The sequence below is a fragment of the Notamacropus eugenii genome, chromosome 2 (genome assembly GCF_028372415.1).
Source record: "Notamacropus eugenii isolate mMacEug1 chromosome 2, mMacEug1.pri_v2, whole genome shotgun sequence".
NCBI classification, from domain to species: Eukaryota; Metazoa; Chordata; class Mammalia; order Diprotodontia; family Macropodidae; genus Notamacropus; species Notamacropus eugenii.
Genome location: NC_092873.1, coordinates 104,245,035 through 104,270,730, shown reverse-complemented (window position 1 = coordinate 104,270,730; position 25,696 = coordinate 104,245,035). Strand labels below are relative to the sequence as shown.

At 38.7% G+C, this 25,696-nt stretch overlaps 1 protein-coding gene across 3 annotated transcripts in view; it reads right to left on the bottom strand.

Moving 5' to 3' along the window:
- The window catches only part of LOC140526159 (H-2 class II histocompatibility antigen, E-S beta chain-like), a 162,787-nt gene that overhangs the window by 135,205 nt on the left and 1,886 nt on the right, over positions 1-25,696 (bottom strand). The window contains exons 2-3 of one of the 3 annotated variants that reach the window (XM_072642138.1): positions 17,560-17,651; positions 51-133 (exon numbers count right to left, since the gene is read on the bottom strand). In XM_072642138.1, coding sequence (XP_072498239.1) covers positions 51-53 — 3 coding nt within the window. In that variant the 5' untranslated portion in view covers positions 54-133; positions 17,560-17,651. Of the gene's footprint in view, positions 1-50; positions 135-17,559; positions 17,652-25,696 lie in introns of those variants that run through there. The other 2 variants (XM_072642141.1, XM_072642139.1) reach the window with 2 other exon arrangements.

The window sequence follows — 25,696 nt, the reverse complement described above, 5'->3', positions numbered from 1 at the left end:
TAATACAAATTAATCCACAAAGTACTATAACAAACTAAATTCCTACTTACCATGGCATTACTGGTTATCACAAAATCTCTAATTACCTCCTTCTAGTCAAAGGACAGTTTATGATAGAGAGGGAATTCAGTTTCTATAAGCCAAAGACAACATACCCAATTAAATTAGCATTATCAGAATAACAAAGTTTAAAAGACCTTTAAAATATTACTCAATAAATTTTCCTTCTTTTATTTTTAAATATATCACTACAAATTAAGAAAATAAATATATTCTGGATACCTTCATGATAGCCAAGATTTTCAAATTGAAATTTGCTATTATACTAAATATCATCATCATGATTATCATTATCATTATTTGTTCGTAACTAAATATACTTCATTAAATATTTAACACTTTTCAAACTACTTTTTATCACATCCTTTTGAAAGTCCCATTCATATGCGATAAAATCCAGACTAGTAGTTACATTGTCTAAAACCATTTCTGCCACAAAATGGTTTCACAAATTTTACAGTACGAGAATTTTAGCAATACAATAATAACATAAGAAACTTCAAATGGCATCAATTGCATTTCCAAATTATCACACAGAGAAATTATTGTTCTCATTATCTTTGTCATTTTAAAACTAACTTAAAGTTATCAGTTGAGAAAAAAAATTTGATTAAACCAGAAGGATAATAATAATGTTGTGAGGCAGAACCAAGATGGTGGAGTAGAAAGATGCAGATACTATAGTGCTTCCCCTACAGCCCATAAAATACCTCTAAAAAATGACTCTCAACAAATTTTAGAGCAGCAGAAGTCAGAGAATGACGGAATGAAAGAGATTTCCAGTCAAAAGCAACCTGGAAGGCCAACAGGAACAGCTTATCCCAGCGGAGGGAGCCCAGTCCTGGCTATGCGCACTGGAAGGAACAGGACCAGAACTGGCCTCTGGGGCAGAATTCCCAGCAGGTAGGGTCTCAGATCCCTCAATCAACAAGTGCCAAAGAAAACTTGAAAGATCAGTGAGGGGAAATTCCCAACTGGGCAAGAGGGGAGCATGCTCCCCCCACCCCCAGCACTGGCCCCAGGAGGTGGCAGCATTAGTGGTGGCAGTAGCAGGGGTGGCAGCAGCAGTAGGCATCCATTTGTGAAGCACTTGGCCTAAAGCTCCTGGGGGAATTAAGCAGCTGATCTGAAACTCAGCCCTGAGCATGGTCCTGGGGTGAGAAGGAGCGCTAGGACCCTCCTCTTGACAAAGGATTCAGAAGCTAAGCAACTGGCTGCGAAAATGCCCCGAAAAAGGGGGGAAAAATAAGACCATAGAAGGTTGCTATCTTCCATCCTTTTGGATGAAGAAGAACAGTGCATACTGTCAGAGGAAGTCAAGGCTTCTGCATCGAGTACCTCCAAAGTGAATATACAATGGGCTCAGGCCATGGAAGAGCTTGAAAAGTGAGTCAGCAGCTTACTAAAGGAAACCCAAAAAAATGCTGAGGAAAATAACACTTTTAAAAATAGGCTAACTCAATTGGAAAAAGAGATCCAAAAAGCCAATGATAAGAAGAAGGTTTTAGAAAGCATAATTAGCCAAATGGGAAAGGAGGTTCAAAAGGTCACTGAAGAAAATAGTTCTTTAAAAATGAAAATGGAGTTCAGGGAAGCTAATGACTATACAATAAAACAAGAAGTTACAAAACAAAACCAAAGGATTGAAAAAATAGAAAATAATGTGAAATATCTCATTGGAAAAACAACTGACCTAAAAAATAAAGCCAGGAGAGACAATTTAAAATTATGGGAGTACTTGAAAGCCATGATCAAAAAAACAGCCTAGTTATTGTCTTTTATGAAAATTATCAAGCAAAATTGCACTGATATTCTAGAACCAGAGGATAAAATAAATCTTGAAAGAATCCACCGATCACCTCCAGAAAGAGATCCAAAAAGAGAAACTACTAGGAATATTGTGACCAAATTTTAGAGTTCCCAGGTCAAGGAGAAAATATTTGAAGCAGCTAGAAAGAAACAATTTGAATATTGTGGAAATACAATCAGGACCTGGCAGCTTCTACATTAAGGGATCACAGGACTGGGCATAGGATATTCTAGACATCAAAGGAAATGGGATTAAAACCAAGAATCACCTACCCAGAAAAACTGAGTATAATACTTCAGGGGAAAAATGGTCATTCAGTGATATAGAGGATTTCAAGCATTCTTGATGAAAAGACCAGAACTGAAGAGAAAATTTGACTGTCAAATGGAATAATCAAGAGAAGCATGAAAAGGTAAACAGGAAGGAGAAATCATAATGGACTTTAAAGCTGAAGTCTACATTCTGACAAGGAAATATAATATTTGTATTATAATATTTGTATAAATTATAATATTTATATAAAAGTATTGGGACTTTTCTCAATATTTGGGTAGGTGGAGGGAGTATGCACACACATGCACACCCACACACACATAAACATATAGACAGAGAACATAAGTTGAATTGAATCAGAAGGGATTATGTATAAAAAATAAAATTAAAGGGTGAAGGAGGAATATATTAGGAGGAGAAAGGGAAAAATGGAATGGGGCAAATTATCATTCATAAAAAAGATAAGAAAGATCTTTCTCAATGGAGGAGAAAAGGGGGGAGGTGAGAGGTGAAGAGTGAAGTTTACTGTCTTCACATATGGCTTAATGAGGGAATACCATGCTCACTCAATTTGGCATGAAAATCTATCTTACACTATAGGAAAGTAGGGGAGAAGGGGACAAGTGGGGTGAGGGGGATGATAGAAGGGAGGGCAAATGGGAGAAGGCAGTTATTAGAAGTAAACACCTTTGGGAAGGGTCAAGGTCAAATGAGAGAATATAATAAATAGGGGACAGGGAAGGATGGAAAGAAACAGAGTTAGTCTTATACAACATGACTACTATGGAAGTCTTTTGTGAAACAACACATATATAGCCTGTATTGAATTGCTTGCCTTTTCAGTGGTGGTGGGTGGGGAGAAAGTAAGGGAGAGAAACTGAAATTCAAAGTATTAGAAATGAACGTTGAAAACTGGGGTAAAGAAATCTATCTTGTCCTACAAGAAAAGAGAGAAGATGGGGATAAGGGAAGGGTGGGGTGTCATAGAAGGGAGGGCACATTGAGGGAAGGGGTAATCAGAATGCAAGGTGTTATGGGGTGCAGGGAGGGTAAAGATGGGGAGAAAAATTAGAACTCAAAATTTTGTGGAAATGAATGTCAAAATCTAAAAATAAATAAAACTATAAAAAAAAATAATGTCATGTCTAGCACATGCCAGTTATTGTGTTAAGCACTTTACAATAATTATATATTCTGAGCCCATAACAATTATTATTTTTTTCCTTTACAAATCAGGAAATGGGGCAAACTGAGATAAAATAACTTGCCATCAATTACACAGCTAATACATTTATGCAACAGCAGCAGAGAATTCTTTTTGGCAAGGCTTAGGGAATGTGGTTATGGGGGCTAATCTGTTGACTTTCCCCCTCCCAACAACTGCAGATGCTGCTGGAGCTGGGACCACTAGAGGCTCCTGGGGCAGAGTGGGCAGAATGTACTGCATCTGGTTGATACTCCCAGGCTTTGCCCAGAGTGGTGGACTGCAGGGTGCCCAGAGGCAGAGGGCCATTGGGGCCAGTGCCATTGAAGCTTCCAGTGTGGGTGCTTCCCTCTTTCTTCCATCAGGTGAGTGATTCAGATTTTGCCTACAATTCTCTAGTACTCTCTTTTCTTAATATGATCTAGGGTGAGAGCAATTAACAGGGAAAACATAAGTTTGTTTGCATTACCCTTACTAATGTTCACTCTTGACACTGGGGAGAGAGTGGGAAATGTTGAGTGATCAGGATTATGAGAAGGTGTTTCAGCAAGGGGTGAATTCCTGGAACTATCCCAAAGTTAAAGAAGTTTTCTTCTGCAATATTAAAATGATTAATTTCCCAACTCCTTAATTATAAATCTCAAAACCTCTGGAATGTGCTAAGATAGATTAGTTATACTAACTTTTTCCTGAAGTCTGAACTTGGTCAGAGTTGAAATCACAAAAAAAAAAGTCTTACAGTTTTTTTTTCTTTTTAAAATGATCTAATTTGTCCTGTTTCCAGGTATGACCTCAAAATATCAAGAAATTTTATTAATCATCTCCATTGTCTTCTCCAGTTACAGCCTTTAGAAGTTTCTCTAGCTCATTGCATTTTATATCTTTCAAGATAATAACATCTGGCTCACAGCACAAAAATGACACTGTAACACAGAGACAGACATAGACAAATACAAATGATAGGGAGAGGGGAAGTCTGAAAGCTTGGAGGTGCTTGTTAGAAAGCCTGCATCATGGAGAGGCTATCATTATTCCAAGGAAGAGGGATGGGGAATCTTCAAGGATCTAAAACCAACAGGGTGGCCCCTGTATCTATCCAAGGCAAGGATGGGGTGGCTCTATACACCTCTCCCAGGTCAGATAGTTGAAAAAAGGGGCAAATGGGACATGGATCCTGCAAGCTTTCACTGGAGCACCCATAAGCTTACAGATTTAAAGGGGCAGGTCCCAATGAGGTTAAGCTTTATTTTTGCCTTAGAGGTTGATATGTTACACCTTCATATATGGATGTCTGTCAGCCTTGAAGCTTTACAAAGTGGCCGACTTTGTTCTGGCTTTTGAGTAAACCATCATGTAGTCACTGTGTGTGTATAATTACAGAATGAGATTGTTTTCTTATCTGTTTCTTGATATCTGCTCCAGGATGGATTTGAAGTGGAAAGGTAGAGTAAGGTAAGAATTTGTATGTGCCTACTGTTAACTTTTATAGGAGCAACATGAGGAAAAATAATGTTAATAACTAAACTTAGCATAAACTGTGCATAGCCAACACACTATTTGAGGTAAAATTTCTTAGGACTGTATTTGATATTATTCTGGGTTTTGGCTGTAGCTTAATTGTCTAAACTATCATGAAATCTATAAATCATCATTCAAGGGAAGTGCCATGTAGTGCTCAAAAGGAGCGCAGTCTGAGAATTGTAGCATGTGGGTGAATACATCTGGGTAAGGTGAAATGGCCTTTCAAAGATAATAACAGGATCGTCTTGAGTTAGTTTCTCCATTATTCTGATTCCTCTCTGAAAAGGAAATTTTCCCTCCTGCTTCATGATGAGCCTGCCTGTGATAACCTGTGAATAATGTGGAACTTTACAGAAGAATTGATTATTTGCTTTAAAAAGTCTAACTATGACTCTTACCTGGAATCAGACGGAGCTAGGAAAATTTTATTCTATTACACTTATATTAGGTTAATCCATGCCCTTGAAGAGACAGTGTTGGAAATGTTACAACCATTTCCCTATTTCTTCCTTTCATAGCAAATATCTATAAGAGTGACAGGTAAACAATAAAAAAAAATTTTAAGATAATGAATCTTCTTGTTGCAGAACTGAAACCTCTAGCTCACTATAATGGGATGCAAGTATAAAAGAGCTTAATATATATACATATATAGTTATTCAAAATTTGTGATTATTATTTCTTTCAAGTTTCTGTCCTAAATAAGTTGTTAGTCTTGCCTTCTATGCCCTTGTTAATGATTATGTGGACATGAGTAGTATCAGGTTTACACGATACCTTCTCTTTTCTAGATGAAGTGGTGATATATGCATATGTATATCCTCAAATTGGGGCTAGGAGAAAGGCATGATATGATCAAGACATAAAAGTTTTCTTTCATGCAATCTTTACTTTTGGGAAAGCAAGAAGCCTCTTTTCTCAGAAATAGAATGTATACATATGTGCAATTGACTTCTAATTGCTCCTATTAAAAAACAATGACAATAGTACAAGTAAACATTACCTTCGTGAATAATATATTTTTATTTTTTTTTAATCCAGAAGGTAATTAAGAAGAGGAATGAAAAAGTAGAAAAAAGCACCAATTATCTTTCAGTTTCAGTCAAAAATGGATTTTTTTTGGTGTTGTTGCGAAAACATTTTTTCTTCTTTTCCCTCTAGGATATACATGTTCTAATTATATTTTAGTAATAATTTCTCAAAATATTACTTATGGATTTGGCATACAAAAACTTCATAAAGAATAAATGATTTTCCCCCTATTTCAAAGTCTTTCTCTGACAATATTAAGAGACAGAACAGCTTCATTTTACATGTCAAGACATCATAGAGCCTTTTAACAATTCCTCAGTTTGTAGCTGACATTGTACACATCAGATGAAAGGTTCAAGTAAAGAAAGAAAAACTGTAATTCTCTGAACTCTCAGGTGAATGAGGGGTTCCTAATTCTCTCTGTTGTTGATCAAATTAGTTCTGTAAGGCTTGAACTGGTTTTCACTGGTTATTGAAAGACCAATGGTGAATTGGTAATACAATTACTGAATTGTATTAGGTTCTACACTAGCAAATGTTAGCAACATTATGTAGGGAATCCCTGCAACTGACTTGGAATCAGGGAAGCAAATGTAGTAGGATGAGCCCTGTGCAGAGCTGCCCTGGAAATGAGGGCTATTCCAGAATTTCCAAGGGAAAATGTTTTCCAGGATGAGATAGCTACATGGGACAGCTAAGATGTTAAAGGAAATAAGCTGATGAAATGGAGTTTTGGAATGATTATGAGAAGCAATCTGGACTAAGGAATTCTCAACTTATTTAATATTATGGACCATTCATGTTTCCTGGTGCTTGTATTTGCCTAATGCAGTGTGTGACTCTTTGTTCTTTCAGATATTACAGACTGCTCTATTACCAAAACAAGGAAAACTGTAATGGGAACCTTTCATTTTCTTTTACTATGCTGTGTCTATTGGATATCTGACTGATTCCTGAACTATGCTTCCTGTTAACCTCATGCAGCTTTACAAAAAAGTCATACAATGATAGTACCAAGGGAAGAATTCTGACATAGCCAAGATGAGAAATCAAATGATAGGAGGGGGATATACCATGTTTAAAACCTCCAAAATATATTATTTGAGGATGAAGTTAACTAACGCTCAGTCTTAGTGATATACAAATGTTTTTCCATCAATTAACTCACTATAACTTATTTAAAATGTAGCTTTATAGATTTTATAAGTGTAGGATTTTGCAAAATCAATATTTAATCTGTAACCTGACTTAGTTTACCTACTGAGTCGGTTCAACCAGGTATGTTTCCTTGGGGGAAGGATGCCGTGATATCCTTATTAAATTAAATTAGTTAATAGGAACATAAGAAGCATAGCACTATGAATCTGTCTTAAAAACACTTTTATAGCCCAGAAGAATATATTACATTGCAATATGTAAGAATGTATGAGATTACAAGACGGAAAAGTATTTATTTCTCTGTCTGACATAATTTTCCACGTGAAGGCTTATCAGAAACTCCAGTCTTTCTCTTTTCTTTATCTTGAACCTGTGATTGAGCATATTAAAATATAGTTTTTATTGTTTACAATTGTTGTGTTGTGGCAGATTTATTTCAACATCAGTAACCATCTGCACATGCTCAAAGAGGAGATATTTCTGTGGTAACATGGTCCATATACTTCACAAATTTGCCAAGGAGGTCCTGACAACAGAAGAGGTTAGCAACCTGTTGGGAACGAACTACCAAAAGCTGGATTTCTTACTGTTTCAAACTCAGCTTGTCCCAAAATGAACTTTTCTTATTTCTCCTGAAAGCTTCTCCTCTGATGCCTAGTCTCTCTCCCTCATCTCTCCTCATCTTTTACTCAGCTATGCAATTGATCTTCTTGAAGCAAGTTTATATCATCCTTCAATTCAATCAACTCCAATGGCTCCCTATTGCCTTTAGGATCAAATATCAGTGTAAGAGCTCTCACATCCCTTCATAAACTAGCTTTTTCCTAACTTTGCAGTCTTCATATATGCCTTACTGTTCTTCATGGATTTTTTGTTCTGTGACATTCCACCTCACAACTCCTGGCATTTTCACTGGCTGTCTGTCTTCCTGGGATGCATTCTTCTTCCTCTCCTTCTTCTACCTTCCCTGACTTCAAGTCTTAGCTAATGTCCTGCCTTCTATGAGAAGACCTTCAAAGTCCTCCTGCCCTCCAAGGTTATCTCCAATTTATCTTGCATAGCTCATTTCTGCATAGCTGTTTGTGCACTGTCTCCTCCCTTACACCCTGAGCTCAGGAGCAGGGACTGTTTTTTGCCCCTCTTTATATTACCCCAGGTTAGTAAAGGGCACACATCACAATACGTTCTTCACAATGCTTTTTTTGATGTAATAACATTACTTATTATCTCACTGTCTTGGTCAAAGCCACCTCCATTCACTCAGACTCTCCTGTGGAAGTCCTGGTGTTATGTTTGATTCTTCCACTCCCATGATCAGGTATTATGCTCTGCTAAATACATCTCTAGGGCATTTCTCATGTTTCTTCTTTATTCTCTATTCCTAATTTTATCTACTGTAGGAGAGGTCTTTATTAATAATCCCTGGGACTTCTGTACCATCCCCTAATAGGAACTTCTCAACCTATTGAGGCAAGTACCAAGTATTAGGCCAAGATCCTGATGTGACCTGCCAGGTGTTTTACCTAGAAAATTCTTATTCTCCTCTATTTTTTGGTTTTCTTTAACAAGTCTAGTTTTATCATTGAACATGATCCTGACCTGTTATCCCTTGTAACAATTTCCCACAAATCGATTATTCTTAATGTGGGCACCAACATCCTTCCAATCATTCAGGTCTGAAATTTCAGTGCCCTTTTCATTCTCTCCAAGTCACATAATAACTGTTTGCATGTGTGTGTGTGGATAGGTGTATGTGTGTGTAAAATCTTTTATATATTTCCCCTTCCAATTCAGGTCTTCATCACCTCATAATTATTTCATCAACTTTCCAGTTTTCTCCCTAATTCATTTCTCCCCACACCAATCCTTTAGAGATTTGCAGAGGATATTTTCTGAAATTATGTCTGGCCCCCACATATACCCAATAATGGATATATAATGGAAGCTCCAGTGCTTCCCTATTACTTCCTTTTTCAAAATTTATACAAATATGTTTATTTGTTTATTAAACAGTGTAAATATGTTTATTGCTTAAAATTTTTCGATTTGCAAATATTCCATTTCCTTTGCTTAAAAGAAACATGGAAGGATCTATTCCAGGGAAGGGTCAGTAGGACTTATCTCCTGAAGATCTGGGCACAAGCAGGGGTTTCCAAACATGAGAGGGAGGCTGAGCAGAGGCAACAGTTCCAGAGGACACAGGCTCAGGGATCAGCTCAGGACCCAGCAGAGGACATGGAACACTCATGTAAGAGTCTCCATGTGGGTTTGAAACCACAAGAACCACTTCTTCCCACTAAGGGTCTCCAAGTCCTTTCTTAGGCTCAGGCCTCACTGGCAGAGATTTAGCTATTAGAAGCCTGATCCCACCTGGACACAAGCATCTCACCTGTTAGCTGTGAACCCCGATTTCTTGGGAAAGGAAGGCATACAGACAGACATACAAACACTTGTAAATTCTTGAGTCACAGAAGCCAAGACCACCAAGGTTCTCAACACTGAGGGACAGTAGCTCCTACCACGGCTTAGCCCAGTAACTGACACCACATGGGCAGCAGTTACTTGATACTTTATCCATCCATCTAAAATTGTGTGAGTGAATGATAAAGTAACTCCTGGCAGTTATGGCTGTATCTCTCTACAAATCGCACGTGCTCCTTCCCCTTCAGAAAGAGACACTCGACCTTTCTCTGTTCTGTGAAGTGCTCTGGGGGTCCAATAGTGTACTGCTCAGCCCTAACGGACAGCTCAGTCCTCAAATCTTGATAGCAACCTGGGCCTGACCAAGGAGAAGGTAGCCAACATCCCCCTGCCCTTCCTGCTCATGCTCAGTCTCATCTCATCTCAGGTCCAGACATGGTAAGTGACTTTTCCAAGGTCACACTGAAAATCTGGAATGGAGGCAGGACTAGAACCCAGATCTTCAGGTTCCCAGACCAGTCCTGCCTATCTGCTGTACCATAACTGCAACCATACCCAGCTTAATGCAAATGTTACCAGGAAATTTTACCCAATACCCACCCCAAGTGCTCCTCACCAGAGTTCTTCAGTTCTTCCAAGGCAGTATGATCTAAAGGAGAAGTGTTTATCACTTTCTTGGCCTGTGCTTTACTCTGTGAGTGACCACAAGCACTATTTTCTGCCCTGGAACTATGAGGGGGGGTCCCCTCCACTCTGGCCCCAAGCACAGGAATGCTAGCACTGCTCCTCATCCTGGGAATGCCACCAAGGACTTCAACCATGATCCAAGTGTGATCAAAGCAACAGAGACCTGCCCCTAGCAGCAAAAAGAGACCTTTGTAAGCTCCTTCTAATCTGTTGCTTGAACCTCTTAGTCTCTGTGGGCCAAGAGCTCTAGAAATAGCCCTTGCCTCTGTTGGTCCAGTGACTCCCAAGGCCTGTTCCTGGTTTGCTTGGGTCTGGGGTGTGCCAATGTGACCCGTGCTGGACTGTGCTCCTCTCTCACCCTAGTGCAACAGACGTTGCCTGCCAACGTTCTCAGTTGTCTTGGGCTACAAAATTGTTTCACTCCATCTGTTTGTGGGTTCTTTTGCTCTGGAATTTGTTTAGAGTCATTATCTAAAGATATTTTGAGGGGTTTTGTGGAAAGCTCAGGCAAGTCATTGCCTTTACTTCACGAGTTGCCTATGGAAAACATTTTGTATCAGTAGAGCCCATATCAGTAGAAGGTACTTTGATTTTCTGATACATTAATGATCTCATCCCATTTGATCTTCTTTCTATCAGCACAAAACATAACCCATTCACACTTGTTTCCCTTGTGCATTTTTTCCATTGATACTCTACAGAAGGTCCACCCCCACACACTGGAGCAATAACTGTAAGTCTTTGGACATTCTGAGGTTACCAAGAGGACCCATCCATCTTTCTTTCATACTTCCTCCATGACCTTTTTTTACTACCTTCATGAGGGTAGGTTATCACTGGAAAAATGATACAACTGACTAGTGCATCTCCCTTTTGTACATTTGAAACCTTGATGCCCCAAGGGCTATAGTTTTCCAAATTCTGAAGCAGAGAAAACATTCATGCTAAAAAGTAGAGAGGCTGAACTGGGAGCCATTTAGAAGCTTTAGAGACACTGAGCCACTTTCAAAATGTAATTCAACCAACCAATATTTGTTAAATAAAATTTGAAAAGATCTGAACTTCCAGGAGCCAAGATGGTGAAGTGAACTGTCAGTCCTCATACCTTCCCTTTGTGGACCATGAAAATCCCAGAGAAATATTTCCCCAGGAAAAATCTTGAAATAGTGGAGTCACCCAAAGGGGTAAAGAGTCTCTCAGCTCGGGAGGCTAGGGAGATTGTGAAGGAGATTCCCTCTTGCTGTGGCTGAAGCAGACCAGGGCAAAACTCTAGCTATCCAAGACAGCCCCACCTCAGTGAGCTAGGAAGAGATCCTGGGCCTCAGTGAGGGTAGAGTCCATATAGGCCAGGATTCCAGGTGTGCCTTAGCATAGCCAGGGGAATTGGGCAGAAAGAGCCTTGACCAATTGCTGAGCCTACCTGTACTCTAGTTTACGGGAGGAGAATTTCTGTGGCAAGACCACTCCTCCACCACACGTTACACAGCAGGTTCCAGGGAAATTCTGGGGAAACTCAGAAACACTTCACCTGGCCTCTACTTTGGCACACCAGTCAGCTCAGCATCAGGTAAGCTGCAGTATTCTAACTTCTAGCTGAAAGAACTGGAGGCCACCACACACAAAGCCTCAATTTTTCAGCACAAGAAAGGTAGAACAGAGTTGAACTCTGTTCTCTATGCCCCCAGAAGCAGAGACCCACTTTGAAATTCAGGGAAAAAGCAATCATTATGAGTAAGAAGCAGACCAGAAAGGAAAAGCCATAGAAACTTACAATGGGACAAAGACGAAAATACAAATAAAGAAGAGGTCAACATTGAGACTATGCACCCATATGAAACTTCAGAAGGGAATATAAACTGGTCTCAAGGCCAAAGAGCTTTCATGGAGGAGCTCAAGAAGGATCTAAAAAGCCAATTTAGAGAGGTAAAAGAAAAAATGGCCAATGACAATAAAAATGTGAAAGAAGATTCCATGGAAGAATTTAAAAGGAATATTGGGCAAATGGATAATGAGATACAAAACATAACTGGAACAATTGGACAAACGGAAAAAGAGATGTAAACTTAATTGAAGGAAACAATATATTAAATATCAGAATTGAGCAAGGAGAAGCTAATGACTCTATAAGACATCAAGAATCAATCAAACAGAATCTAAAGAATGAAAAAATAGAAGACAGGGTTAAATATCTCATTGGGTAAACAATTGTTCTGGAAAATAGATCCAGGATAAAAAATCTAAAAATTGTGGGTCTACCAGAAAACCATGATGAAAAATATAGCCTGGAAGATATTGTCCAAGGAACTGTCAAGGAAAACTGCCCTGAGGTCCTGGATCCAGAGGGCAAAATAGTAATTGAAAGAATCTGTGGATCACCTCCTGAAAGAGATCTCAAAGTGAAAACATCAAGAAATATTGTTTCTAAATTCCAGAACTATCAAGTTAAGGGGAAAATACTGCAAGCAGCCAGTAAAAAACAGTTTAAATATCGAGGGACTACAAACACGATCACACAGGACCTTCCAACTTCTACATTAAAAGATTGGAGGTATTTAAATATGATATTCCATAAGGCAAAGGAGACTACAACTAAGGATCAGTTACCAAGGAAAAGTGAGCATAATATTTCAGGGAAGGAGATGGACATTCAATGAAATAAGAAATTTCCTGATAAAAACGACCAGAGCTCAATAGAGAATGTGATCTTCAAATACAAGTCTTAAAAAAAGTCATGAAAAGGTAAACCAGGGGAATAAACAAACTTGTTATTTAATATGGGCAAAATGTTTACATCTCTAGAAGGGATGATAATACTTCATCTTGAGAATTATATATTTATTATGATATAAAAGGGGTATACATAGACAGCGGGAGTGGGTATGAATTAGATGATATAATGAAAAAAATGTGTTTAAAGGGTGTCAAAGTGTTGTAACAGGAGAGGCACAAAGGAAGAGGCAGAAAAAGTTAAGTGACTTCACAGGAAGAGGGACAAAAACATCTTACAGGAGAGCAAAAAAGAGGAGTGAGAAAAGCTCTGTTTGAGATTTGCTTGCATTTAATTTGGTTCAAGAAGGAAACAATAAACTCAGATAAGTACAGAAATCTAACTTGCCCTTTAGGTAATAGGAGCAGAAAGGGGAAAGGAAAGGGAGGGGAGGGAAAATGGGGGGATGAAGAAGTAAAGAAAAAGGAGAATAAAAGGGGGGTGGACTGATAGAAAGGAGGTGTTTGTCAAAAATTAAAGTTATTGTGGAGGGGAGAACTAAAAGCATAAATGGCAGGAATGGGATGGAGGGAAAGACACGGATGGATATAATAATTGTGAATGTGAATGTGATGAACTCTTTCATAAAATGTAGGCAGAGAGTAGAAAGGATAAAAACTGTAATCTAAGCATATGTTGTCTACAAAAAACACATTTGAAACAGGGGGATACACACAGGAAAAAAGTAAAAGATTGGAGGAGAATATATTATGATAATGATTCAGCTGATATAAAAGAAAGCAGGGGTAGCAATCCTAATCTCAGACTAAGCAAAAGCAGAAATAAATGTAATCAAAAGAGATGAGGAGGGAAATTAAATCCTGCTAAAAGGCACCACAGACAATGAAGAAATATCATTACTAAACCTGTATGCTCTGAGTGCCATACCATCGAAATTCTTAGAGGAGAAGTTAAGGGAGATACAAGAAGAAATAGACAGCAAAACTTTACTAGTGAGGAACCTTCAACTCTGCCTCTCTAAACTTGATAAATCTAACCTCGAAAAAGAAAGAAGTTAAGAGGTGAACAGATCTCTGGATAAGGTAGATATGGTAAATCTCTGGAGAAAATTGAATGGGGATAGAGAGGAATATACGTTTTTCTCAATGGTATATGTCACATATACAAAAATTGACCATGCCCTAGGGCATTAAAAACCTTACAATCCAGTATAGAAAAGCAGAGATATTCAATGCATCCTTTTCAGATCATAATGCAATAAAAATCATATATAATTGAAGGCCTTGGAAAGATAGACCAAATATTATTTGGAAACTAAATAATCAAATCCTAAAGAATGTGAGGGTTTCACAGAAAATCAAAGAAACAATAAATAACTTCATTCAAGAGAATGACAATAATGAGACAATTTACTAAACCTTCTGGGGTGCTTTGAAAGCAGTTCTTTGGGGTAATTTTATATGAATAAAATAGAGAAAGAGGAGATCAATGAATTGGGCATGCAACTGAAAAAGCTAGAAAAGGAAACAATCAAAAATTCCCAAGTCAATAACAAATTAGAAATACTGAAAAACAAAGGAGAGATGAATAAAACTGAATTAAGAAAACTATTGAAGCAATAAATAAAACTAAATGTTGGTTTCATGACAAAACCGATAAAATTGGTAAACTTTTGGTCCATTTGATTTTAAAAAAGAAAGAAGAAAAGCAAATTATCAATATCAAAAACGAAAAGGATGAACTAGGTTTTTTCCTCCCTGAAAACCTGTGATCTTTTAAACCCTTCACTGCTCTGCTGTGTCTTTCCCTGAGCCCAGAGCACCAGTACCCAGAGAAGCTGACATGAGGAGACCATCCTGCTTTTAGAGACCTACAGAGAGTGCACTCAGAGCCCTGGGAGGGCAGGAAGGAATGAGGAAGCTTTTATATGCTGAGCAGAACACACTACAGGTCCCTTGGGTCTCCATGTGCTAGAGAGCCCCAGGTCTTGTAGGAGCCTCTCCTCAGGTACCCTGTAATCCACACACTGGCTGAGACTGGCTCTGGGGGAGGAGTCTCACTTTTTTCTGTCCTCAAATGTGTGAAGTGAAGAGCAAAGGCAAGATCTTGTTTATTGACAGATATTGGAATGGTTGCAGCTGGTTATGGATAAATGGAGAGAGGCTTCTCTGTGCCTGCCCATGGCTAGATTCTCCATAACCCTGAGAGAGCTCCATGACCTGAGGAGATGGCAGAGCAGGCAGGAGCTCACAGCTTGTAGGATTTGGAATCACCTGACTATGCCCATGGACCTGCTTCCCTCTGCTGGAAAAGGTGTGAATTCAAGAGGGCAGGGAGAAGAGTCTAACTCATGGACAAATCCTAGTCTCGGCCCCCGGGAAAAGTTCAATAGATCCTCATTCCTACGTCAATGGGTTTTGTCAATCATTAGATGACATGACTGAGCATTGTGGTAGAAAAGATTCTATGTTCCCTTGTCCCCATTTTCCCATTCTAGACATGCAGAAAGGTGAGAACCCATTCTGTCATCCATCAGAGTCACCCTCCTTGTGATTCTTTCCAGAAGAGTGGATATGAGTAAACCTGAGTGCCCAATGTGAAGATATGAAGGTAAAATGACTGTCTAAGAGACAAAGAGACTAGAGAGAGTCATTGATTTCTGGATATTTGCTTCTGTGAGGGGGGATGGCAAAGATCCCACTGAGTGGCATACCTATCTCCAGTCTTTCCTTTCAATCAACAATGAATTAATGTTTCTTAAAAATATTTTAACTTCTTCCCAATTATATCCAACAGCTATTTTAACCTTTAACATAGTGAGTTCTAAATTATCTGCCTGCTTCTCCTTTTCTTTCATTGAGAAGGCAAGCCATCTGACATATGTTATACATGTACAGTCAGGCAAAACATATTTCCAGATTATTAATATTATAAAAGAATAAATAAACAAAAAACCCAAAGAAATATAAAGTAAGAAGAAGTATGCTTGGATCTGCATTCAAATATCATCATTTGAAAGAGTATTTACTAAGCTATGGAAAAAAAAAATTTCAGAATGCTAAGTGCTGGGGAGAAAAATTGAAAAAAGAATACTTCAAGAGACAAAGGTTTTCATATTCTAATGGAGAATGTGATAATAATAATATCCATTGCTATTATTATTATCTGGTTGACATTTTTGATTGACCCCAAGTTGGCAAAGTGTATTGAAATTTTCTCTCTTTTTATGCTTAGAATTGCACTAAGGGGTTGGTGCTGCTAACAAATAGCACTAATACGGGGGACTATAACCATTTTACAGATGAGGAAACTGAGACAGTCAGAGCTGAAGTGACATGGTCAAGGTTTCATGGCTAGTAAATGTTTGAGGCAAGATTTGAAGTTAGCTCTTCCTGAAACCAGGCCCTGCTTTCCATGTACTGTACCACTTGGTTGCCTGAGATGTGTCTAATGAGGTATTGCTTTTTCCAGACTTGATTTGGTGTGACGAGTTCTCATAGACAAACATCAACCTATGCATCTTGGAATCTTCTCTACAAAGGAGAGTCCTGGGGAGTTGTTTTAGCACTCAGTTATTAGGTAGTAGTTCAAGAACACAGCCAGCTTGACAGAAAATCAGGACTTGATTCTGGTTTTCTTGACTCTAAGGTTACCTTCTTGATCATCAGTCCATGTGATCTTATCTTTATAGTGTACATTTATTCCATTGATATCTATATCTGTGTCATCTATCTATATCATTTTTATCATCTATATCATCCATATCAGTATCTACATATGTTGGGAGAGGAAATGAGGACAGAGAGAGAAAAGGGAGGGCTGAGGATCTCTCAGTCTATTTTGGAAAAGACGGACCTGAGACCACCAAGGATATTTGGGGAAAGCATGTCAGTCTTGGAGTTGGACCTGACTGAGTGTCAATTCTCCTAATGAGTAACTTTGTGACTGTGAAGGGGTTACTAAGCCTCTCTGAGTTGCAAAATGAGGAGAGAAAAAACCCTTTTAAGAGTAAAGGAATCTTGGAATGGTAAGGATTTGTGGAAGGCATCTAATCTAACACTCCAATGCATGAGTGACCACACAGGATTTAAGCAATGAAACAACATTCTAACATGAACTGAAGAATGAAAACTCAGAATAGAAAGAAAGGGAAAAGAAATGAGAGCAATGACAAGGTTAAGAAATCTTTCTTACAACAAGAAGGGTAGGAAAAGAATAGAACAAAGATGGAGAGGAGGAGGGATTCTGAATGAAAGACTTCATGTAGAACGAGAAAAGAACGGGTTACTGAGGGGATATTATAAAAGCTAAATAAAGGAGGAAAAGATAAAGAAATCAGGAAGTCAAATAAAACTCAAAAAATGGATATGGTGGACAATTTGGAGAAGAGGTGGAGGTGGAGGTGAAAAGAACCGGTGGGAAGATGGTTGCCTTAAAATAAATAAAAGAAAGCTAATTAGGCAGATGAAGTAATGCCTTAAGAACAGAATAGGAAAAATGGCCCCAAAAATGAATTCAGAGAAAAAGACACAAATGCTGTTGAAGGTGGAGAAAATCCTGCCACCCTGTTGACTGGGTTCAAACTAATGCTCTATAACCTCACCTACAGCGTCAGTGCTGAGAGGAGATTCTTTTATACCTTACTTAGCTCACTCTCTCACTCACCGCTTTTGTTCTTCAGGATGTTTTCTTCTTTCCCCAGCCTTTCCATAGCTTGGCCAACCATGATTTCTCAGCTGAGAACCTGCCCTCATATGCTAGGAAAGAACAAATGGAAGTCACTCTCAGAGAGCCCTAAGTTCTTCCCTCCTCATCTCCCATCTCCAGGCACTTCCTGCCACTGTCTCCTCCTTCCCCTTGCCTGATATCATGAAGAAGTCCTCCTCCATGTCAAGGCCAACATCTTAACATTCCTAAGGGATCCCATTTCTTCTGTCTCTCTCCCAAAACTAGATTCCCTGAAGCCAAGAGAAAGTTCCAAGCCCTGAGAGGTGACAGAGAGGGCAGGAATTCACAGCTTGAAGTCTTAGGGGTTTCCTCACCTTCCTCTGATCCTATGCCTACCCCACTAGTCTCTGGAGAAGGTGGCAGTTGAAGGAGGCGATGAGTAGGGTCTGATTGAGGCTGAAGAGGTCTTAGGCACAGCCCAGGAGGAAAACCTAGGAAAATGTCATTCTGAGATGAATGGGTCCTGTCATTCACAAACGTACTGTGGTTATCCTGAACATTGGAGTGGCAAAAGTTATGTCAACCCTGGTTTCCATCATCTCATTCCAGACATAACTCGTAAGAGAGAAAATAGAGACCTGAAGGAATTTTCCATCCCATACCTGACTGTGTCTTTACTTGGAAGGTGGACATGGTCTATCTGCAGGCTCTAAAGGAGACCATGAAGGTGAGTAAGAATGGCTTAGGGGTAGAGACTGAGAGACTGGAGCCTGAGTCTTCCACTTCTGGCTAACCATTCTTCTACAGGAGGATGGCAAAGGCCCCCTGTTTGTTCTGACGGTCTCCAGTGGGTCTTTCCTTTCTCCAATCAATTAATCAAGATTGAATGAATGCATGTGTGAATGAGACAGTGAGTGACTGGACAGTAACGTGAGTTGAGAGAGTGAGAAACTAGATGGTGACATTGAAGTTACTGAGCTAGAAGAAGGACCACTGCCTGACATTAGCAGGGTAAGGGTCTGATTCACCTTAACCCTTTAGCTCTCACACAAATAATGGACAACTAGCTCTAGAAGACAAATGATTTTTATACTGTGCAAGGGTTGAATGAAAAGGGGAAAGGAAAGGGAATAAGCTCCTACTATGTGGTAGGCATTGGGCTAAGTGCTTTCGAAATAGTGCCCTATTAAATCCACACAATAAACCTATGTGGATGTGTGTGACTCTTGTTCTCATTTTATACTTGAGGAAACTGAGGGAAACGGAGGATAAGTGATATGTCCAGGCTCACACAGAAACACAATTGGGCTCCTCAACATGAACTTCTACTTACAATAATGGAAAGTCTCCAGATATTATATTAAAGATTTCAAATGAACTCGATCCCTCAGCATATTCCTGCCATTGTGTTTCCTAGGGGGCTCTGCTGTCTCTAACCTGTTTTGGCTACAAGAATGTGGTTTGCTAATGTGATGTCTCTGGAAGAAGAGTGAGGAACTGGGAGGATAGACCAAGGGGAAGCCCTGGGAGATGTGAGGCTGCCCAAAGAGCAGGGGCAGCTCTGCCCTGGAGGCCAGAGAGGAAGCAGCTGCTGCTCTGAGCTGAATTCACCGAAAAGCACAGGGAAGCTTCTGTTCAGGGCTGAAGCATTGTGAGAAAGGGAAGCTTTTATTCTGCTGATAGCAATTATCTCCAGCATCCTCAGGCATCAGGCTGCCAATAGTGAGAGTACAATCAGTCCCAGACTGATAGCCCCTGAACAAGGCAAGCACTCCTGATTCCAGTCTGGTATTCCCACAGATGAGGAGCCTGAGGACTCAGCCAGGTTTCTCTTGGTATCAGTTTAAGATTTCATCTCTATTAAACCCTTTAAAGGAAAGATTCTCACTGACTTTGCATCTCATGGTGATTCCTTCTGGATATCTGGATAAAGAAACTGTGGACTGGGTTAGTACAATGATCCCATTGTAATCTAGAAATTCCACAGAATTACATAAATTCAAAAAATATGTGAATGCCCAAGTCAAAGGATATGAAGAAGAGAATTTGTGGAGACAAAGGAACCTCCAAATTAGTGACTATTGCCTCTATTTGCTTCAAAAGTAAAGCCATGATCTGTCTTCTCCACCAAATTCATAGTGCTTGCAAACTGGAGCCAAGTCATGTTTGTCATTCCTGTTTTCCCCTGCTCAGTCTAAGTTTGGTCACTCACTCGTAAAGAGTTATAAGGTTTCCATCCCTGAAAATCTGTGATCTTCCAAACCCCTTCACTGTTCTGTTCTATCTTGCCTTGAGTCAAAAGCACCAGGATCCAGAACAGCTGGCATAGAAACATCATTCTGGCACTTACAGACTTGTAGACAATAATCTGAGTCCTGAGTAAGATAGGCAGAAAAGAGGATGCTTTTATTTCCCAAGCAGAGCCTGTCAAAATTCCCTTGGGTCTCTAAATGAAAGATAATACCAGAGAGCAGATTTTAATGTGTGCCTGATTTCAGAGATCTTACAATGGAGACATCATTAAACCAGCTCAGACTGACCATTTATCATGACATCCTGTTCATCCTTCCAGCTTGCTGGCATCATCCTCAAAAAAATATCTCATATTTACCTTGTACATTTGTATCTGTGTATATATTATTTTTTCTGATTAAATATGAATTTCTGAAGAGCAGGGACTCTCATTTTTGTCTTCCCTCCCTCTAGATCCTTCCACAGCACCTGGGATATAGTAGGTCCTTAATAAATATTTATTAATGATTTATTGACATTTGTGCTCAAACTTGTGCCTTCATAGGGTGTCGGAGACAAAATGGTAGATTAAAACAGGAATTTGCTTGAGGTCTCCCCCAAAATCCTCCAAGTACCTGTAAAAAATACCCTAAACAAATTTTAGAGCAGCAGAACCCCAAAAATGGCAGAGTGAAACAAATTTCCAGCCCAAGACAACTTGGAAGGTTGATAGGGGAGGTCTGTGGCTCTGGTCTGATAGAAGAGTGTAGTCCAACCTGGACCAAGTTGGCACAAACAGGGCAGCAGCAGGCCTCAGGGGACTGAATCTCTGGCACTTGTGGTGGTTTCCAGACTTATCAACCCATAGACACCAAAGACAACTTAGAAGGTCAATAGCAAAGTTCCGCAGGACATGGGTGATACAGGAGCAAAGTCTGAACTCCAAGGCAAAAGTGGTAGTGGCAGTGGCAGTGGCAGTGGCTGCTTCAGGAGCTCTCAACCCATAGATGATGGGGATACAGTAGATGCTGGGAGGTAGAGTGCATGTATCTCTTTGGTGGTACTGAGAGAGGATTCTTTTGCTTTGATCACCGCTCCTTTCATCATATAACCTTGGAAGAATTGGAAGTTTCCAGGTCCTTAGAAATATTTCTGAAAAGAGTTCCACAAAATCACCAAAGATTGGAACAGTATACTTTTCACACTAGAATCAGACCCCTGCCTTAACAAAGAGTTAATAAGTCCAGCAATGATCTGGGAAAATGAGAAAGGGGGAGGGACATCAGACTACAGAATATTACTTTGGTGACAGGAAGATCAAAATGTACAACCTAAAGACAAAAAAGTGAAAGCTCCTACATTTGAAGAAAAAGATGAAGGCCATGGAAGAGCCCAAAAAGTATTTTGAAAATAAAGTAAAAAAATCAGATGAAAAATTGAAATGAGAAGGATGGAAGACAATCATGAAAAATAAGTCAACAGCTTGCTAAAGTAGACACACACACAAAATGCTGACTCAAAAAACAGTTTTAAAAATTGTCCTAATTGAATTGGCCAAATAAAACAGGAAGACCAAAAGTTCACTGAAGAAAACAATTACTTGAAAAGCAGAATGGAGCAAATAAAAGCTAATGACTGAGAAATGAATAAATTATAAAACAAAACCAAAAATTATAAAACAAAACCAAAACAATGAAAAAAAGAAGACAATGTGAAATATCTCACTGGAAAAAAATCAACTGATCTGCAAAACAGATGCAGGAGAGATAATTTAAAATATTTTAAATAGTTTAAAAATTATTGGACTACCTGAAAGCCATGATAAAAAAAAGAGCCCAGAAATCATCTTTTAATAAGTTTTCAAGGACATTTATACTGATATACTAGAATCAGAGAAGAAAATAGACATGGAAAGAATCCACCCATTACCTCCTGAAAGATATCCCAAAAGGAAAACTCCTAGGAATATTATCGCCAAATTCCAGAGTTCCCAGGTCAAGGGGAAAATATTTCAAGCACCTAGAAAGAAACAGTTCAGGTATGGTGGAAGCACAATCAGGATAATACGAGATTTAGCAGCTGCTACACTGAAGGATCAGAGGTCTTGTAATATGATATTCCAGAGGTCAAAGGAGCTAGGATTAAAACCAAGAATCACCTACTCAGTATAATACTTCAGGGGAGAAAATGGACACTCAGTTAAATAAAGGACTCTCAAGTATTCTTGATGAAAATACCAAAGCTGAATAGAAAATTTGAGTTTCTAATACAAGAATCAAGACAAGCAAGAAAAGGTAAACATGAAAGAGAAATTATAAGCCACTTATTAAAGTTGAGCTGTTTATATTCCTACATGGAAAGATAATATTTGTAACTCATGAGATCTTTCTCAGTATTAGGGTAGTTGGAGGGAATGCATATGTGTGTGTGTGTGTGTGTGTGTGTGTGTGTGTGTGTATAGATATAGACAGATATCTATGGATCTATGTCTATAGATTTTGTCTATAGATCTATACCTATAGATCTATAGATATCCGTATCTAGGTGTGTATATGTATGTATGTGTGTGTGTGTGTATAAGTAAATAGATAGGCTATAGATGGGTTACGGAAATTTATCTTACCCTACAGGGACATGGGAGATAAGAGGATAAGGGAAGAGGGGAGTTGTTGATAGAAGGGAGGGCAGATTGAGAGAAGGGGTAATCAGAATCCGTGTTATCTTGTGGTAGGGTTAGAAGAGAGATGGGGAGAATATTTGGAATTCAAAATCTTGTGGAAATGGATGTTGAAAACTAAATATTTATTAATGAATCAATAATAAAAAAGATTGTGACCTCATGAGCATATAAGATGCTTTTGATATAATACAAAATGCCCCTAGCTATGGATAAACAGAAGAACCCTATTCCTATCCCACAACTGAGACTAGACCTCTTGCCTCCATAAGAAGCATTTTCAAACCCTTAAAAACTGCTTACAAGGAAAAAAGAGCTTACAAGCCTTTAGGTTCTGTGCTGACTAGCTTTGCCCATGAGCCTGACCCAATACCATCTCTAGTCCTGTGAGGGTTAATTAATGATAACTGAGGAAACAATGTGAGCAATATGATTTATTAGCAAAATCAGCATGATAAGTGGGTCAGTGAATTTCCCAGTGAGTCTAAAGACCCTAAAGAGAGTAAGATAATTTTTACATATTAAAAACAATCAAATGAAACCAAGTAATTATTATGAAAGCAGTCAGGATGTAAGCCATGATATGAAATTAAGTAATATGATTTTTAATTAGAGGAAAGATTGCTTCCAATATCATCCCCAAGGACTTCCAAACCAAAGTGTTCCTCCTGGGTCAGCACCTTCCTTTGAGTTCTGTCTCCCCATATTTCAATGGAAACTCCTTGAGGCCATGTTCTCTCTTTGCTTCCATATTTATATTTCTAACACCAAACAGTGTTTAACACACAGGAAACACTTAATAAGGACAGTCAAGGGGGCACATTGAATAGACCACTGGGCCTAGAGTAAAGAAGAGTACAAATCTGACCTCAGATACTTACTAACTGTATGACCCTGAGCAAGTCACTTGACACTATCTGCCTTGGTTTCCTCACCTGTAAAATGAACTATAGAAGGAAATGACCAACCATTTCACTATCTTTTCGAGGAAGTCAAAGGTTAATTGACTTGTCCAATGTCTTAAGGCTAGCATCTGAGGCTGGATTTGAACTTGGGTCTTCCTTTCTCTGAATCCAATACACCTTCTACTCTGCTACGTAATTTTCAGATGTGATAGCTACTTTCAATGGACTTTCATGTGAAATAGGAATTAGGTCTACTCTTTTTCCTGGAAGGCAGAACTAGGAAGAGAGGAAATTGAAAAGAAGAAAATTTAGGCTTAATTCCAGGAAAAATTCCTCACAATTAAATCTATCCAAAAGTGCAATGCAATTAGAGGCACTGAGTTCTTAAGTGAATATTTTTAAGCTGAGTCCTGATGATCATGTACTCATAAATTGGGGGGGAAAGAATTGGAATTCAAGAATGGGCTACAGAAAATGGTCTCTAAGCTCGCTGAAACTCTGATTCTGTGAAATACTTAAAGATATCTATGAAGTCTCCTGATCTCCAACCACCACACACTGTTCTCTTCTCAAGACCAAACATGTTCAGTTCCTGAAAAAGTCACTGAACCTCTCTAGGCCTCTCTTTCCTCATCTACAAAATAAGGGAATTGTGTACTAAGGCCTCTAAATCCCCTTGCAGCTCTCCATCTAGGATCCTATGGTCATGCTCACATCACTAACTGTCTCAATTGGTTTTATCCTTCAAGGTCTAGGATTCTCTAAGTAAGTCATCTTATCAGCCACAAAGATAATTTTGCCTGCATTTCTCCTCTCTCTTCCCTCAATTTTCTTACCTTATTGTTATATCTAGAATTTCTAGAAGTATATCAAATTATAGCCATGATAATGGACATCTACGCCTTTCATCAATTTTGACTGGAAAGATTTTTAATGTTTCTCCATCAAATACAATGTCAGCTCTTGGTTTTAGAGAAATGTTGTTTATCATATGAAAGAAAGATTCATTTATTGCTATGATTTAAAGATTTTTTAACAAAAAGAAATGCCACCATTTTCAAAGACTCCTTCTACATGTTTCTAATTGATTTTTCCCTTCCTTACCCTATTCCCAACAGGACCATTCAGAGAAGAAGCAGACTATGCTGACTCCCCAGACAGAAGACATAGTTTTACAGATCATTGAAATTAAATGTCATTATGAATCTTTCTCAAAGATTAATGACAACCCAATCCCAAGGGGCCATTCCATTGATCTCAGGTACCTTGGGAATGCACTTATAATGGTCAATGGAAGCTGACCTCTTTCTTCTTTTTTTCCTGCTTAGGATTAGAACCAGTACAATGATAGATCCTAATGTCTGGAGCAACCTTTAAATAATCAAATGAGGCCACTGGGAGTTTTCCAATTGAGAGTCTGCCCCAGCCTAACTCTCCTAGAGAAATCCTGACTGACATATCATCAGCATTGAGCAGATGGAGTTAATTGGCAATGAAGAATATTCCAAAGTTGTCAACACAGGCTTCCGTGTATCTTTTGTACAAAAAATAACAATATATGAAAAAGTGCTCAGAGAAATGCAAATCAAAGCAACACTGAGGCACCATATAGAAGGCAGATTTCAGAAAATGTGGGAAGACTTACATGAACAGATGCTGAGTGAAATGAAACAAACAAGGAGAATATTGTACGCAGTAACAGACACATTGTACAATGAGCTATTTTGATAGACATAGCTCTTCTCAGCAATGCAAGAATCTTAGACAACTCCAAAAGACTAATGATGGAAAATGGTATCCACACTCAGAGAAAGAAATTTGGAATCTGAAGGCAGATGGAAACGAGCTATATGCTCTCCTTATCTTTTGTCATTTTGTTTTGTTTTTTCTTTCTGATCCCGGTAGTTGTAATTTTTGTTTGTATCATGACTAATGTGAAAATATGTTTAATATAAATGCTTAAGTAAAGCCTATACCAAATTGCATGCTGTCTTGGGAAGGATGGAGGAGAAGAAGGGGGAGAAAATTTAAAACTGCAATATTTATGGAAGTCCATGTTAAAACTAAAATTCATTAAATTTATTACAAAAAAAGAAAAAAACAAAAACAATCATGATAGTTGAGTTTTATGTGATGTCTAATGGATATAAAAAATTCTCCCATCCAGTCTTTTATTTGATCCTTACAGGAATACTATAAGGATGTTAAGGAAGTACCTTATGCTTAAGACTTGTTCTAGCACAAGGGAAACAATATTCCTACAGATTTTTTTAGTGAATGCATCTCTTTTATGAGTACAATTCAGTGGGAAGGTGGAGGA